The sequence below is a fragment of the Haliotis asinina genome, chromosome 9 (assembly GCF_037392515.1).
Source record: "Haliotis asinina isolate JCU_RB_2024 chromosome 9, JCU_Hal_asi_v2, whole genome shotgun sequence".
NCBI classification, from domain to species: Eukaryota; Metazoa; Mollusca; class Gastropoda; order Lepetellida; family Haliotidae; genus Haliotis; species Haliotis asinina.
The window spans coordinates 24,601,163-24,619,582 of NC_090288.1; the positions used below are offsets into that span (position 1 = coordinate 24,601,163).

General features: G+C 38.5%; 2 protein-coding genes across 2 annotated transcripts in view; one reads left to right on the top strand and one right to left on the bottom strand.

Moving 5' to 3' along the window:
* Positions 1–3,426: 3,426 nt before the first annotated feature.
* LOC137296420 (dual specificity tyrosine-phosphorylation-regulated kinase 2-like) lies at positions 3,427–7,145 on the bottom strand. Its single transcript, XM_067828214.1, has one exon. It carries the CDS (start codon positions 6,919–6,921, stop codon positions 5,200–5,202), a length of 1,722 nt encoding a protein of 573 aa, XP_067684315.1. The 5' UTR covers positions 6,922–7,145; the 3' UTR covers positions 3,427–5,199.
* A 5,259-nt stretch (positions 7,146–12,404) lies between these two features.
* LOC137296419 (coatomer subunit gamma-2-like) overlaps positions 12,405–18,420 on the top strand; it is a 53,709-nt gene continuing 47,693 nt past the window's right edge. The window contains exon 1 of the mRNA XM_067828213.1: positions 12,405–12,561. Coding sequence (XP_067684314.1) covers positions 12,522–12,561 — 40 coding nt within the window. The 5' untranslated portion in view covers positions 12,405–12,521. The remainder of the gene's footprint in view (positions 12,562–18,420) is intronic.

Here is an 18,420-nt window from a genome sequence, read left to right on the forward strand (position 1 = left end):
TAGAGTTGTGGAGAGGAATCACCTCTATCAGCTGCAATATCCCCTGCAATGACAAAATACTCTTATGAATGCCTACTAGTTATGATTATATGTGCCAGTTTGGTGAAGAAATAGAGAACGTTTTTTTAAGCACTGCTCTGGAAAAGAATATAACCACCAATCTGAGTCAAAGTCAAACTTGTTGCCATGGAAAAGCCAAAAATATTTCATTCATACTTCCAAAAGCACCTAAAGGCACCAGTACACCACCAGATCTATGTGCCAGGTTTGGTGAAGAAATACTGAATGCTCAAAAAAGACAAATGTGAATGCACGAAGGAGTGATGAACAGATGGTGTCCATTGTAATACCACCTAATTTCATTGTGGAGGATTACAGATAAGCAGATACAGATAGATCAAAGAGATGGGGCAAATTGACTTGGCCAATCATTTTAAATCCAAGCTGGGCCAATTCTTCATTTATTCTCCAGCATTTGGCTAATAGGCTATGATGGACTTAATAATCATGATTACTGGCTAGTGGAAAGGAAGTATAATCCACTATATCCGAATAGGTATCCTCCCATTTGTTACACATGCCAGTTGTTACACACCCCAAGACACATTAGGTCACAGATCACTGCACTCACCTATTACCTTCTAGTGAAGAAGGATAGTGCATACTTGTTACAGACACAGAAAGAGAAGCAACACAATTTATTAGCACTGCTTATCACATGTGGGTTGTCTCTTTCCCCAGCTTTTTTCCTAAGACTGCTGATAAACTTAGCCCGAGTGACATTTTCCGAATAAATCCAATCTGGACCAGAGACATGGACTTTCCCAATCATTGCAGATTTGAGCTGTTGGAAACCATTTTTCAATTTATACTCCAAGGTCTGCAGTTCTCTGTTTTCATTCATAGCCACATTCACGAAGTATGTGAGTTATATTTTGAAACTCTGAAACACAAATCCCAATAATAGATTAGAAAATGGTTGGAAGTATTTGGAATCACAGCATTAGTATGCTACGAAAGCTCAGAATATCCCCAAGACTCCCTAATAACAAGTTCCAGGCGAATTCCTGATGATTCAGGCACGAATGGTTAATAGGAAGAAATGACATTTTAAGTATGGAACCCATTTGACAAACTGCAGTTGCACTCGGATGTGATTTCTTTCATCTCTTTTATATGTACACAAGGTTATTGATATAGCATGTCAGTGGATGTAACTTGCGACTACACCATTTATTTATAGATCTTACTATATCTCTTCTAATTATGAGACATACCTAAATCAAAGATTAATGGACATGCATTTTAGAAAGACATCACAGTCTGAGTCTATTGTAGACTTCATAGCTGTGATTTGATTTGGTATGTTGTTTTGGGAAACAAAACTACTGTAGTGTACTGGTGACGTAACATTATAACAACATATTAGTCATTAGTTTACATCTCTGAAAGGACCCGTGAAGGTCCCGCGGTAGAATAGGCCTTCAGCAACCCATGCTTGCCATAAAAGGTGACTATGCTTGTCGTAAGAGGCGACTAACGGGATCGGGTGGTCAGACTAGCTGACTTGGTTGACACGCCATCGGTTCCCCATTGCGCAGATCGATGCTCATGTTGTTGATCACTGGATTGTCTGGTCCAGACTCGATTATTTACAGACCGTCACCATATAGCTGGAATATTGCTAAGTGCGACGTAAAACTAAACTCACTCACTCACTCACAAAGCAAATGCCCAGAGATTAACCTAAGCAGTATGACTACTTTCTATGGTTCATTGTCAAGTTGACAGTAACAAAGAAGTAAATTACAATAGCCATACATCTGCACATTTCAAAAATGTGTTCTGGAATTACAGCTGTCAGAAGGTGGCCCTCTCAGAACACATGAAGTTTTATGTGTACAACAAATCCAGACAATTAACTTTGGCAGTTTGTTGACTAAAGAAAATGGTTTGAATGGATGCATTCAAGACCCTGTGGATATGGGTGCATGTTGAAAAGGTTGCACTCACACTTTTCTTAACAGACATGTTGACCATTTTGACTTGTTGCTGTTCTGAAAGTGAAGTACCGTGCACTCTGTCCAACTGACACCCTGTCTTTCTGAGACTGCTGTATAAACAGGAATGAACATATTGTCCCAATGTAATCCTGTAATTAGAAATATGAAATACATAATTTCATCCCTCCTTTCTGTAAAGAAACCCTAACTCCCTTTAGGAGTCTCTCTCCACACCCACACCCACAGAGAAAAAAGGAAAGATTCACATATTTTTGTGAACCTGTCTGCCGCTGGATCTTATATTATCTTTAGCATCAGTCCAGTAATGACGAAACAATCAATTCTCTTCAGTACAAAGCAACTTTGATAATGATATTCAGTAGTTTGGGATTTAAGCTCAAGAAACGAGTACTACCTTTATTTTCAGCAAAATGACAGAACACAGAGCAACACACGCATGCACACTAAGAAAAAAATAGAATTTTTTAAATAAAAATTCAATGCCTTAATACCAAGTTTTTCAAAGAGATATTTAATGATTTAGAAGTTCTGGGTCCCCATTCACAAAGCATCCATAACATTACAACCTGTTGTAGCGCCTGTTGTGAATCAGGAATCTGAAAATCACAAAATGACAAAGCAACAGAGATGCTGATCACTGTATCGATTTTGAACCAAGAGATAGAAATGTAGCATGATTTTGGATATACAGAGGATACTAAACGACCTTCCGTGTACTGTAACACAATTTTTATTTAGCAAGTTAATGATTTGGTATCAAATGAGCGAAAGTGGGTTTGATACTAAATCTTTAATGAGTTTCATAAAAATGGTATTTCATGGAAGTGAGTTGAATATTCTGTTTATTACTCACCAACATAAATTGACAGAAACTGCGGCTAAATTGCCTACAGTGTGAGGACTCTCAGCTTTCTGTGAGTAAAGGTCTAATAACATTGTGATGGCGAATTAGCACTGTGACGTCACAACTTAGAACCATTTTGACATCATACATCATGCGGTATTACAGAAGTCTAATAGTGCTGTATAAAGGTTACACAGCAGTATCTCCAGTGGGCGAGTAATAAATGTACAATCTACTATTATGTCCTTTGGTCAATCCATGCTGTATTGATATACTATCGCTAAAGTACCATCTAAAGGCACTTTCTGTCTGATCAATTTTTCTGCCCCCAAACCCTTGGATATGTGTAGTGTCAATGTCAGTGTGACACTATTCACCAACATTTCATGTTCTTGCTCCGTTTTCTTAAGCATGGTGTAGAAATCTTACAAACAGAAAACTACAAATTGCCACCAATTTGTTTATATTTCTCTATTAAACATAAGGTAGACATATAAATAATATTCTTTCAACCATGTAATGGTCATAATAATATTGTGACAGAATGTTAAAAGAGAGTTCTTCAAAAATAATTTTAATACGACAATCAGTGATATGATTTGACAATATCAGAGAAGACTTTTATGAATGTTTCCATTGGGCTCGACCATGACATTTCAGAAGCTAATTGCAAAACTTTTCTCACTGATGTACTTTCACTCGTCGTTGTCTCTCTCTCTGCAGCCCTTCTGTTTCATGGACACTGACATAAAAGCTTATATGAGGATTCTCATGAATCAGTTTTACTAATATGTTCAAGACAACGAAATAGACAAGAGCAACTACATTGAGTTGCTGTTTATGAATACAATGAGTAAGCAGGCAGATGCAGTTGACTGATCTAGTTGTTGATTATGCTGATAGCACATAGTGATCAAAATTGATGCAATCAAAACAAACATATTCATTACATTCAGGTTCATTTCCACTTCCAATACCCTGGACAAACCAAACTTAAAACTTCATGTGACTTACACTCTAGCTTAACTCTGGTTTTGAAATGGAACATAAAGTGGAAGAGACAATAATCAAATATTACTAAGTAACCATATCTTGTCTTCAAACCTGAGAAAGCGCATAAAAGAATAATTGCCCAATAAAAACATTCACACAGTTGTTAAAATGATTAACTGAATAAATTCAGTAAAACAGATCACACATTAGATAAGCACTTACTTCAGAACAAGACATACCATTAGTGTTCTTACTGATTTAAAGAAGTTAAATTTGTTTTACACTTCAGTAAAAATATTTTATTGACAATCTAAAAACAGAAATATACTCCTAAAAGACAAGTCAGACTAAAATGCAGTTTCATTCATCATAATATGTGTTATATTAAAACTGTACAAGGATATAACTATGTCATGTATTTACAATGAGCCATTAACAGTTGACTTAATATTATACAGAGCATTCAACCACTTCAAACAACAATAATCAACACAAGTAGCACACACTGGAAATGATGGGATTATAAAATAAGTGACCTAGTGTAGTGGTGATATCACATTTTGATCTTGAGACACCTTTCGATTGTGCATTGCAGTAGGCTGAAGGAAGGAGAGTGCATTAATATTTGACAACTTGGTTCCACTTAATCACATTAGGCACTAACTATATTAAATTTTGATACTCAAGCAACAAACTGCTGCACATTGGTGATGCTTACAATGACTAATCACACAGTGCATGTCACTAACCCTAAAGTGTCCTAAATCTCTGGGAAAAAAATTTAAAAAACATTTTAGTTACATGCCTACTTGAAGTTTTCAAGTTTGACACAGAAACTGTTGGTAAGAATAGTTAGCTTGATCCACACACAACTTAACAACCATCTGGACCCTGATCATATTGCATTTAGTCACATCACAGATATTGGCTGGTAAAAATAAAATTCAAAGATATCACTTCCATGAAGCTCTTTCACAACTTAAATGAAAACCAGTTTTAAAACAAATCGTTGGTGCACAAACTTTACCTCCAGTGAGTGCATGAAAAACAATTCATTTCAAGCTTTTTGACACTGATACTTGTTGCAGACGGTTCATCCTTGTTGTATCCTTGGTTTTCCACAAATTCAAACAGATCTCAGACTAATATTTGTCAAGTTTCTTCACAACTATTTCACATGATTAAATGTTAAAAGATCTTGCACCGTGATATGCCTTAAGAAATTTGGCCTGTGAACATTTTATCACACTGAAGCTTCTATCAGCAATGGACGGCTTAGGTTTCAACCTTTAATAATCATGACATAACACTGTGTCTTTAATCTTCAGTAATTAAAACCTATAATGTTGATCCAATTTGTGGCAGTTTTGTTCTAGTGTTAATGACATCATCTGGTAGGCCAATCTGCCTTGACTTGCCACTCGTTGTCACTGTGGTGTTTGCAAGTTTCTGGACCGAACTTCGGTTCCCTGATGAATTTCGTCGAGCTCCTGAGTCCAACCTGTTATCATTTGACGGAGGTGGCTTTGGTAGGCGACGTCTTAGCCAGGCATGTCTAAGTGCCTGGCCTGGTGTCATTCTTGTAGCTGGGTCCCAGTCCAAACTACGTTTAAGGAAATCCAAAAACATTGGATCATCACAACCTTTCAAAGCAGACACAATATCCTTAGTTCCTGGAGGCTTTCTTTCTTTACCTCTGCGAGATCTACCCCCATGGAGTGTGATGCTTCCATCTGGTAATGTGGTCACTGTGCAGTACCGAGGATATCCCTTGGAACTGATGAAATTGCGAGCCCTTTTTGACCCATCCAGGAGTTTTTGTGGTGGCATGCCTTGAAGCTCAATGATGCAAGCTAGCTGGTCACCTTCATCTTCACCAGGGAACAGTGGGTATCCAGTTAGCAATTCTGCCAAGATGCACCCCAAGCTCCACATATCAATAGGCATGCCATACTTGGCACCAAGTATCACTTCAGGTGCCCTGTAAAACCTTGACTGTATGTAAGTATATATTCTCTGATGCTCATAGCAGCTAGATCCAAAATCAATAACTTTGATGCCACTTCTGCCTTGCTGTTTCAAGAGAATGTTTTCTGGTTTGAGATCACAGTGAATAATTCTGTTCTTGTACAAAGCATCTAGACATTGTAATATTGAGTGTGCAAATTTGCGTACAAGCTGCAAACTGAATCCCTGGAATTTGTTCTTCTTTATTAGTTCATACAAGTTCATACTCAGCAGTTCAAATGTGATACATGTATGATTCCTGAAGGTGAATTCTTCATACATGTGGACAATGTTCATAGTATTATCCTTATCTTGTTTCTTCAAATGTTCTAATATTCTAATTTCTTCTTTAGCTTGACGATGAAATCTTTTCTCATTCCTGACCATTTTCAATGCAACGTGTTGTCCTTGCTTGTGGTCATAGACTTTGACAACTTGACCAAAACTACCCTTTCCTATGACTCTCAGCACTTCATAGCGATAAGATATATGATCATGTGGTACATGAATGTATGAACCATTTTCGTCATCATATCCATTGTTGTTTGCGCCTCCAATAACCCCCTGTCTTTTCTTTGCATTTTGGCCCACGAAAAATATTTGAGAGTAATTAAAAATTTCATGATGTTCAAACGAACTGAGTTTATGCATGTATTGCTTCATTGCCGTTTCTGGGCTCATACAGTTACCTCTACGTGCTGCCGAGCCTCCTTTGCTTGTGACACTACCTCCGCTCGAGCTTGGCCGTGGAGGTACGGACGGGAGGGATTGAGTATGACCGGTAGACTGATGGGGATGATCGGTTTGTTCTCCGCGGTCGCCGCCATATTGGATCTCTCGTTTGTCAGGGAGGTTTTTATTTTCATACATTTGCTGTACTTTCACCCCTCCGCTACTCACATGTGGCCCGCCACCGACTGTTTGGTTAGCGGTTATAGCTGGGAGATGATGAGTCGCAGGGTCAATGATTGCGTTGTGAGTGGTGAACATATCTCCCGTTGTTAGTATAGAACGAGTCCTTTGACTTGGCTGAGGGATGACCCGTATGGACATTCTTCCATTGAAACGACCCGTTACACAACGGCAAGTCTGATACCACTATATCCCTAGTGTCATTGTGAAAAATCGTTGTCAAAATTGCCGATTTACGTCCGAAACAGCAAATGATAGTCCGATTTGACGGACTAATTTCCACAACACAGTGTTGCTATTTTTCGAAAGGAAGAATGGACTCCGGTTGCCAAGTGAGACCCTGGTTGGCGAGACGTCATGTGCGTGACGTCATGGAAACTGCGGTCACGTGAGTCAACAAAGCTGTGGTCGGGGGATATAACATACTCAACAAAGCAGCATGTCATGTCACGTAATAAGACAGAAAAGGAATCATAGCTTGCCTTACCACCTCAACATAGTTTTATTTATTTTCGCCGAGTTAATCCAATAAAGAGGTTATCTCATATTTACAGACTGCGCATCAATAAGCCATTATTTTTAAAAGTTAGCATTGTGTTGCCCATTCACTGATTGTTATTGTAAATCAGTATTTATGTAGATTAAATGAGATCCGATGGATACATCTGTGTTACTGCATATGTACAGACACGACCTGAATAGTAGTAAACCGTCTAGGGCAGTACATATTATTTTTCATCTTTTTAGCTGTAACAGTATTGTGGAAATTAGTTGGTGGCTCAGGGAAATATGATATGGATTCGTTGATTTAGAACATTCTTTTAAGAGCTATTCTTCATGTCCGTTATTTGCAATAACACGTTCCCACGTAGAGGGAAACCTCTGGACACATGATTGCTGGATATGGTGAATATATCAAATAGACAGTGAACACGGGATATTATCTTGCAAGATACCCAAAAAAGTTTTAATTGCCATGGTAACTGCCGAAATCTGTTCAAACAGTGCTTCGTGCATGAACATGGGCAGGTAGGTAGTTAAGCGTCTTTTCTTCAACGACATCAATCGTCAGGAATAATAAATAATGCTCTTATATATTATCTGTGAAACAACGTCACGCTTGGATTATCGACGATCTGTGCTGCTTGTCGTAAGTGGAGCCTTATCGACCTGCTGTGCACAATAGTATACATAAACCTGTGTATGTCATACGGCGGCTGGGAACGGCGTCCGAGAACAATGTGGTATATCAGGTGCATGGCTACATCTAAGACAATGCTGGGTGTCTTGGTTCTCGCTTTGTATTGATCATCACCTCCACAATGGTTTAGGGTGCACTTTATATATAATGTACATATGGCGGCAGTTTTACCCGTGCATCTTATGTTATATATTTATTGTCGCCATGGTTGTGTACACACTGAAGTCCTTTTTGGCATCACTATACAGTGTTGGGCTGCATGCCTACACAGACAGGTCGATACTCATTACCTACGCCAAATACAGTTTTGTGTACTGTTACACACATAGAAACGGTGAAAACAATGCTGGTACTGCTTTAACATGTACACCATAGCAGCCAACTTCTCCGAAGCATCAAGCTAGTGTTTGTCTTTATTGATCGTTCATCCATACGCAGCTCAGCTTGATGATTTATTCACACGACATACCTGATGCTTTCAACATCACGCGAACTTCTCACCTTAATTAACCCAATCTTGCATCTCACTCTTAGAATGTGGACAAATTAACAAGTTACATTTGGAAATGAAACTGTAACAGAAAATATACTTTCTACTAATTTTCTTATAAAAGTTCTAGAATCTGTTCTTTACCAAGGAAGCGTAATAAAAAATACAACGATTTGACCCCCATCTGAAAGGTACCGTAGCATTCATACCTCTCGGCCATGAGAGCGATGCCTTTTTTCTATGTTCTGTTGGAGGAGTACACAAAGTATAGGTCACCTAGACGACCGACTGTAAGACACCTGTTGCGTCTGGAGTCAATAGGTGAGTTTAGGTTTACGTCGCGTGTATCAATATACAAGCAATGTCACTGTGGTGGACATCAGAAAGGCCTTCGGGTCTTCGGCGTGACTATGGAACGCTTTAACCACTAGGCTGTCGGCAGTGTCGCACTGCCCCTTTTTCGTGCGGCAGTACTTTCGGTGCGAAAGTTTCTCTAGCTTAGTGGATCGCTGACTTTGCGTGCTTACTATTTTGTACCTCAGTCAGAGTTTGTGGGTTCCAACCAGAGATGGGACGCCATCCAAAACGTTCGAGAATCTATATACAGAAAGTATAATCAACAAGAAAACTCACGTTACGTTAGATGTGTAATTTAATTCTAATTGTTTGTTCCCCAACTGTGAATATTCAGGTTTTTAATCCATCTGATATATTGTAAATATGTATATGGCTCCTCAATTATGAAATTATTATCACGTTTTACAGATTAAGATAGGTGGATATGCAGCAGAGAGGGTTCGGGTGATCCTGGCACACTCAGGCTGGTCAAGCTCGTGATCAGCTCAGGGCCCCCGCCCCCTCTACACGCAGCCCAGACTGCGAATGGGATTTCTCCAAGGAAACACTGCCTAGTCGAACCCACCAAGAACTTTCCGGAGAACATGAAGGCTCCCAACACTGCAGCCTTCTGCATTACCCAGGTTGTCAGTAGGGCTGTGCTCCCGATGGAGAACCCGGGCACTCTCCTCATCTGCGCCATAAGATCAGGGGGTACCAAACCAAGGGCACCGGGAACAATGGGGAGCCTGACGACAGTGTGCTTGGGATACAAGCGAGACATTTCAAAGGCGAGGTCTGCATATTTATCATGCTTTTCCTGAATCTTGCCAATCACGTTACTGTCAAAAGGGACAGAAAATTTAATGATATAAATAATTCCATTGGTTTTATCAAAAAGGACTAGATCGGGTTTGTTGGCCTTTTCCAGAACTACAGACAGTAGCGAGAAACCTTACCGGGCATCGGTATCAACGGGAAATCTCGGACAGGGTTGTTGTTGTTCCACATTTTGACAATCACCCGCTTCAGACAAAACCAGTTTACATGGATGATAATGCCCGGCACACAGATCTCAAGCTGTCATTGACTTTTTGAGACGAAGTGCCATCACTACCCTTCCTTGGCCCACTCGTAGTCCGGATATGAACCCCATCGAACATGTGATGGACACTTTTGGCCGTAGAGTATGTGAACGGGTACCTCCGGTTCAAAATGTAGCACATTTGGAACATGCGCTACACGAGGAATGGCGACGTTTACCGCAACGTCATATCCAACGTCTGATCCAGGGCATGAGGAGAAGGATGAATGCAGTGATTGCTGCCGCTGGGGGATACACAAGATATTAACTGTGCAGGAACTGTGATGATCACCCTTGGGTTAGAGACAACGTGCAGGTTGAAATCCCAGCTAGCATTTCCACTACAGCCATAGTTAATTGTGTAGCAATATTTGTGAAAACTAGCCTTGTTTTGTTAAAGACATAATATGGATTAAATGTTTCAAATTGAAAAAAAATTACTTGTTATTCAGATTCATTGAAAATGATAAGGTTCACTGAAAAGATTTTGTCTGGTCTTTGATGCGCGAAATAACCACACTTCGAGTTTACACGTGACTACTATGTAGAAAATCGGGTGTTGCAATAATTTATTCTACCCAGCTCAACTGCTGAAAAGCGCTTTGTTCTTCCATCGATCTGTGGATATCAATCTCAATCGGCGCATTGTACTATCAATCTCAAGTCCCCGGGGATCATACAACTCACAAGAGTCAATCGCAAGATAGACTCCCCCTGATGAACTTAAGAGCAAGCCCCACCTTTTGCTATTTTCTTGTCAGATCTTCAGGTCAGTCGTGACAATCGTGTTGATCGTAGAAAAACTTTGGACTTTTCAAAAGTTGTCTATGATCGACACGATTAAGTGTCAGTCGTAATCATCGTATCGGATCGTTTTGAATCGTAACAAATAGCAAACATCGCATCCAAAAGTGCTCCCAAATCGTGGTGATCGGAATCAATCGTGGACATGACAAACACCACAGCTGTTATGCTCACTCTGTAGCAGTTCAAGAAGCAATGAAGTCCATGGTCAGACGGTTTGTATATATACTCGTCAGTTTCCAAACGTAGCTCAAACAAGGATCACCTCCATCGTGAAACGAGAAAGACATCGCAACCACAATCGTATCTTATCGCAACAGAGTGCGTCGGTTCGTGATGATCATGTCAGATCGCGACCCAGTCGTGGAGTCGATAGGGTCAATCCTGTCACAACGTATGTGATTGTATCTGAACGGGAGATCAGATCGCTACAATAGCGCATCCAAGGGCAACAAATCGCTTCAGAACGTATCGACTTAATGTACTACCAGATATGATAAAACCACACGGTCACGTATTAATGTGCAACAAACATGATAAAATAGCATCATGTCTAACAAATTGATTTGGTTGTTTGCGGGATGAAATAAAGACTGGAGCTGGGCGGAATAGTTTTTAGTTTTTGTCTGCATATCCCGTGTTGAGTCACTGAGGAACGCTGGTAGTTATAATGCAATGGCTACTACCCATCTACTCACTGGTGTAGATGTAGCCACTTATTTCAGTCAGCGGTTCTAAATTAGATTTTGCAAAATACTCCATGCTGTTTAAAGGTACTGTGAACTGACGTATAGCAAAACGTTGAAAATGTTATTGTCATGAGTTCAATAACTGATAAAACTTTACACCAAAACGCCGCTGTTCACAAACACACTATTTGCACAGAAGTTTAGGTAATTTAATGCATGGTCTTCGTGCAATTTATCTACACAGTATTGAAGTTGGTTCCCCGTGTTAGTGGAGAAACATGTGTTGAGCGCACATCCACCCACAACGACTGGGTTCGGTCTCCCGAGGGCTTCGTTTTGGGTGGAAGTAAGCCCAAGTACAAAATACTGCACTTTTGAATCGCGATTGTACGCTTATAATTTTGTTTATTTGTTTTGTTTTTTAAAGCAGCAATGTACATTATAAGTCATGAATAAGTGATAAATGTGTTTTAATGTGACCTTAAAGCGAGTCTAAACTTTGGACGGGAAGCACATAATGTAACTTGTTTCATCATGGATTTAGTAGGGCAATGTTGACGGCTAAACGGCTAAATGAATACAATAGTCGAAATTTGAAAGTAATTTGTATAATGCACAGTATCAATGGTTCAGTTTCTTTCATTAGTCGTCGCACGCATGTGCACGCGCTTAATTCTTTTTTAATAGAAAACTGTACAGAGCCGGTTAAAGCTTTTCAGAAAGTCTGCAGGAAGACGATTGAGTCAAAGGGTAAATAAGTGGAATACAGTTTGTTTCAGTCTCTTCCTGGAAATATCATGTAAACACACAAACAGACCCACAGGCACACACAGACACCCCCCCCCCCCCCCCCCCCCACACACACACACACACACACATCTTTTTGTCAATTACTCCTCGCCTGTCGAGAGTATATGACATACGTATGGACACTCCTTTTCAATGTTCTATGCTATGACGTCCCGCCCACTTTATGGTCTTCCTCACTTGCAATGAACAAAACGATTACTCCCCAGCACCGACAGGAAGTCGATTTCGGTCATGCGCATTGTCGAGCAAAGTGACGTGGAATCTGTGTATGTGGAAGACTGAGGGATTTGAGATATAATTCAGGTGAAACAGGAACGAATTCTGACGATGCACATGCTTAAACGGGACAAGAAAGAAGAAGAAGATGGTAAGTGACGTTAATTATCTTTATACGCTATTAATATTATAGGCAACATGTATCCTGTCTTCAGCGGCACTCAAGTTTAGATATTGAATAATATGGCATTTTCTCATTCTCTTCTGAAGGTATATTTAATGGCCTTTGAAGATATCGGTCGAGGGTTTAGATCTGTTGAGGGGACCCTTCTTGAGTGACGTAGTCTAAGGTATGGACTTTCTGCTTGATATCGTCTTCGAGGAAGTCATGGTTATAATCCTGATGTCAAGGGTGTCAAGAAATGTCAGGCACAGCGTATGGACAGCTTATCATATGCATACAAATTTTCCAGAAGTATATCCAGGTTGTGTCCTCGAGGATCAACTCAGCATCTGCAGATTATCCAGGCATATTGGGTTTTTGGTCATTTAATGGTAGAATATTTCATGCACTAAAAATGGAACAGCTGCAGAATACCGGATACATTTTGTCACGTCAACCTAACCTTAATGCAATCCCTACATCTTACCCTACCCTAACTCTAAACCAAACCCTAACCTTAACCAAATGTAAACCTGTTTCCTTTCGAAGATGGCAGAAGGTGTCAGGTATTCTGTAATCATGACCCAAAAGTACTGTGTCATACCATGTTTGGGGGGAACCATGTTTTCGGGGTATTTCTTTATTTGCTTGACTTTTAATTAAAATGATACATTGTATTTGTTGATTTCTGTGGAGAAGAATGCATCACATTTGCTTCCATACAAGAGCATTACTCCAAGCAATAACAAATAACCCGAAAACGTGTCACGTCACTTCGAGTGCTCTTGCTTGCGGACAAGACACGAAATGTACACTGCATTGGAAACCCAACAGACAACAGAACATTTTAACAATAAATTTTTGAAAGGTGAGGTGATATTTATTTACGGAATTACAGTTTTGATAATCTACTTATGCAATAATGTTCATGATAACCTTTTGCGTTATTACCCCAAAACACCTTACACTATGGTATATACATTGTTCAGGGTACCTTTAGGCAAGATAATTTATTTCATAAACTGCTGCTTTGTTGTGCTTGTAATGTGTTTTCTATTGGTACCAACTATCTCAGTCAAAGCAATCTCAAGTTCTCGCCTGGCATGCTATCATGCTAAGTTTTTATGCTTTCATTGAATGTATATATTTAGTGATGTTGAAATATTCGGCATGCCTGTTCTATCAAAACACTTTTACTTTTGAGCTAGCTGAAAAAATACCAAAACAGTTTAGAGAAATTTGCATAATATTGGCATTCCCTGTCCAACTACGACCTTAAATCTTTAAGTTAAAGATCACATATACTCAAAGGGGGATACAAATGCATAAATCATTTATTGATATTATAAATGAAAACCCATAATTAAAACCACTTTTTTCGATATTTAATTACCTTAAATCAACCTTTTTGATAACAGTGCACAATTCTCTCCTGCAAATGAAATTTTAACCAATCAGAGACGTGCGTCTCCATGATATAGGTTTGTCTAAACCTGCAATCACAACAACATTGTTTTGAAAAATAGAAACTCTGTTTTCACAATCTACTGCCATTTAATCTTGTTACATACTTTGCTTATTTCGTGAGATACAACTTAATTTCACAGATGATTCTGTCCAAATTGCTTGTTATCATAATGGTTATAAATTGTTCTTGTAGTTCAGTTAAAAGCATTGTCATGCAAAATCTTTTTGGTCATGGTTCAAAAAAATATTTAACTACGTTTATTAAGTAGTTGTGAACTTAATGAAACTGATATGTGCGATCGCGCAAGATACGTCTAGTCACTGACAAGTGATATCTCTGCTTTCGCCACCTCAGTGTTTACGCTCAGACATGTTAATGAAGAAAACGTGCATGACATATATTTGTCACAGGTCACAACGAAGCACGATACGTCCAGTAGGTTCCATAATTTACATATTGATAGCAATTTCTTGCTTAATCCATTCAAAATACCATTATTTTACCCAAGGCGTTCGTCTAAATCTACAAGTTTTCATTTACGAGGACAACATTACTGTAGTATGATTGGCTGCCTTGGTTCAAGTGCCATTTTTTGGCCAATCACAATCCCTATAGCAGACTGTATCGAAAACGTGTCATTAGAAGCCTATTTTTATCCAGTAAAATCGCTTCTGACAACTGTAACAATACTCTCGGCAAGGATATAGTTGATAATCACAGCTTCTGAACGATACATGCCATCAAGCAAATCGCCTCTCATGTTTACATACTATTTGCGATATCTTTTTATTATAATTTTCTGATTACGTAAATATGATTAAATGAAAGAAAAGGCACAGGGCTATTACGACATGTCACAATTGGCAAAAAACATCACAACATATTTCCATACCCTTAACCACTGGATTAGATGTTTGACTTTTATTTTGCATCTTATTTGTTCCCGAAAAGGACCCTGTCAGCGTACGCTGTTCCTTTTTGCTACTGATACAGTTTCACCACAGACACACTGTAACTGAAGCACTTCACCCTGATTAATTCAATCACCATAAACCTCCTCAATCAGGTTGTGATCACTGTGCGTGGCAATTAAAGTGTCCTGTTAAATCTGTTCAAGCATGGTGGTTATTTTACTGTCATGAATAAACAGATTTCTGTCTTGTATTTCACGCTTTCGTCATTTGTGCTGAATACATTACCTTGGATGAACTTGGTATTCTGCAAGTTGTTAAGTGGTTTATTTCTGTCTATCATAAGTTTGATCACTCATAAGGTGATCTTTTGTCAAACAGAATATTCAAAATCAACCTAGGTTAAATGGGACTCTATTGTTATGGCTCATGAAAACATTGGGAAGGCAGAAACACCACGTCCAGGGTTTGCTGTCTATGTATGCAAATTAGGCAGAAGCAATTCGTGCACAGGAAAAAGTGACTTATTTCTTTTGAATGTCTTACTTGTAGAAATATTAATGTATTCTTCTTTGTAATAAGTTCTGGAACAATTTAGAACTAGTATGACCCCTGCCGCCATTGCATCTTACATGAATCAAAACTTAGCCTGCTTTAAAGTCATTAGCAAGTGAGGGAAATAGGCCTATTGTGTAACCTCATCCAGCACATAGCACGTTTTATAAAAAAGCAAAAAAAAATACCAAGAAACTGTGAAAAGAAGTCCTTGCCAGCCTAAGCTGACATCTCGTGCTAATCAGAAGTAGTGTTTTATCAAAATGCAGCACTGTTTCTTTGATATGTTTTTCTGTTTCATAATGATGACATGTCGATATTGTATCTTTGAGAATACATGTCGGCTTGTGCTTGCATTAGCAGTGTGTGCAACACTGTTTCAGCCAGTCAAATGAAGGCTGTACCCCTGATATGTGAGGTGTTATCGGAAGCGTGCTGTTTCCATTGTATACACACTGATTTTGAAAACACATTTCAAGAAGGTTTTTGATATTTGAATTATTTTGGGCTATAATTTGAGGCTAGAAATTTAATTATGCAACCTGAAGGCCCACTACTAGTTGTAATATCCTTCGGCCTCTCTTTTGCTCAAACACTAAATGGCATGGTGGGCCCTTTTGCATTATGTCAGTAGGCTCATATTGTTTTAAACATATGTTATTTCAAGAGAAAGAAAATGGCTTGGCAAGCAAGCTCAGTGGAATTATATATGCCTCTCTGGAACACTTACATATTTGCGGAAGCTATTTACAAACAAAAACGAATGCCAGTAAAGTAGTAGAATGAGTACCTCACATTGCTTTTTGAATAAAATATGGTATTTAATCAGTGTATGAAACTCCTACAAAAAGGAAAGAAGCCAACAGGGCTGATAACTAAAAAATGTTGTCGGTCCTGTTAACATGTAACCAGCCCTGTATTAAATATAGGAAATTGAGATATAGTGTTGAAAGAAAGTAATTAATAAATTACTTGGAGTGAGGTAATCTCTTGTGCAAAAGCAAATTTAATAAAACCATGACTTTCTTGTCACTGTTAATTCATTTAGTGTCACTACCATCAGAAAAAAAGACATTATTCATTCGCTGAAAGCATTCTCTAAACTAGTAACATTTAATGTTTGATAAATGGGTAGGTTGATCTGTGATCATGAACTAAACAGACGTCATCTAGTTACCACAACTGTAAAGTATTTTCGAAATATTTCCCGTAGTCAATGACATGGTCAAATATTGGTGAACAGGGACGGCTATAAAATAAAGTTGTAAGCCTGTCGTATGACTAGCTAGCATTTTGTACACTGAATTAATTGAAAGAAATGTGTCTCACGATGTTGGCGATTTGATTAACAAGCTTCATCCTGGAAGATATAGTACCATTTTTTCAGCCCCTTCAGGTGCACAGTATGTTCAAATAAGAATATGTATATTGTTTTACTTACCCAGTACCTATACCAGGTAATTTAAATCAGATCATGGAAATACATACACATGCATACATAATTTTTTCTACAACACAACTAATGACATACAGTACCCCAGGGTAACTTCTGGTAAAACTTGAAACTCTTTTATTTACATTAGTTAGATGTATTTGCGTGAAGCAAAGTCATGGACAGTTGAAGACAACCAACCTCAGGTACAGTCCCGCTTGTTGAGCTGGACAGCCTGTTTCCGCCTGGAGTCATCTGCAGAATGAAGAAATATGCTTATTCCAGGGAGCATTGCATTATTTGTCATAATGATGAAAATGTATAAATCTTTCACTGAATGCTTAATATGTATTTAGTATAATTATGAAATGGTTATAATATTCTTGGCCACAGGTGCACATATCAAATTCTTCAGTACAGTTAATTATGTTTGTCTACTCATCTTTTGACAGAATGCAACACAATTAAATTTCAGTTAGATTACGTAGTTTATTGTATCGCACGTATCATTGTTTTCCTTCAAAGATTAAGCTGACATGAAGACAAGGCCAAATGCAGTCAGGCATATTTATGATTGCAGTTCGATATCCCTGAATATATGGGTTGGGAGACTGGCAACTTGCAACAAGTGTGGATGCAGTACAGCATGTTAGGTTGAAGTGCATACATCTAAATGTGTCTGCAGACATTTTACACGGCTGTCAGGTGCACATGGATGACAATTGTGCAATTTCCTGCTTCCGGTGCTTTTTTCATCTATGATCTATTTCATGATTGCTCAAAAGCATAATTATATTTTTTTATTCCATGTTGTTTTTGTGCTTGATAAGCTGAGAAAAGATACAGAAATGTTTATTCAGTTGTGACAAATATTCAGTTCTCATGTAGGTCAGCAAAATCTCCTCTTGGAAATGGCATCTTTTGACTCTCACGTGATAATGAGAATAAATATTCATGAGCAAAACAGGAGTAATTTTGTTTGAGATGAATAAGAACACAAAATGTGTATAACACAACTGATAGATAAGTTATAATGTACAATAAATGAATTATGGACTGGGTATGAGGTCAATGCCTGTTTTTATGGACCCACAAAAACTATTATTCAGAGTGGACAAAACCCAAGGTTAATATTGCTATTCACAGGTCCATAAAACAGATATTAACTGAATTCAAAAGGATTTTAATTGTTTTATTTTCTAATTACTGAAAAAGGCTTCTAAAAACCAAAACATATCCATTTTGTCACTACAAACCAGTAACATTTTGTCTACAAAACTGTAACATGTAAACAGTAGAATGCCATCACAACTTGATGTCATAGCTTGACGTCTTAACTCAAGTCAGTATGACTTTAGGTTAGAAGTGGGTTAAAGTCTATATGCTTTTCTGTTGACGGTCATGTGACAGCGTCTAGATCAATCAGGTAGCCAGAAATATATGCTTATGTAATGAACATATTTATAATGCATAGTGATATG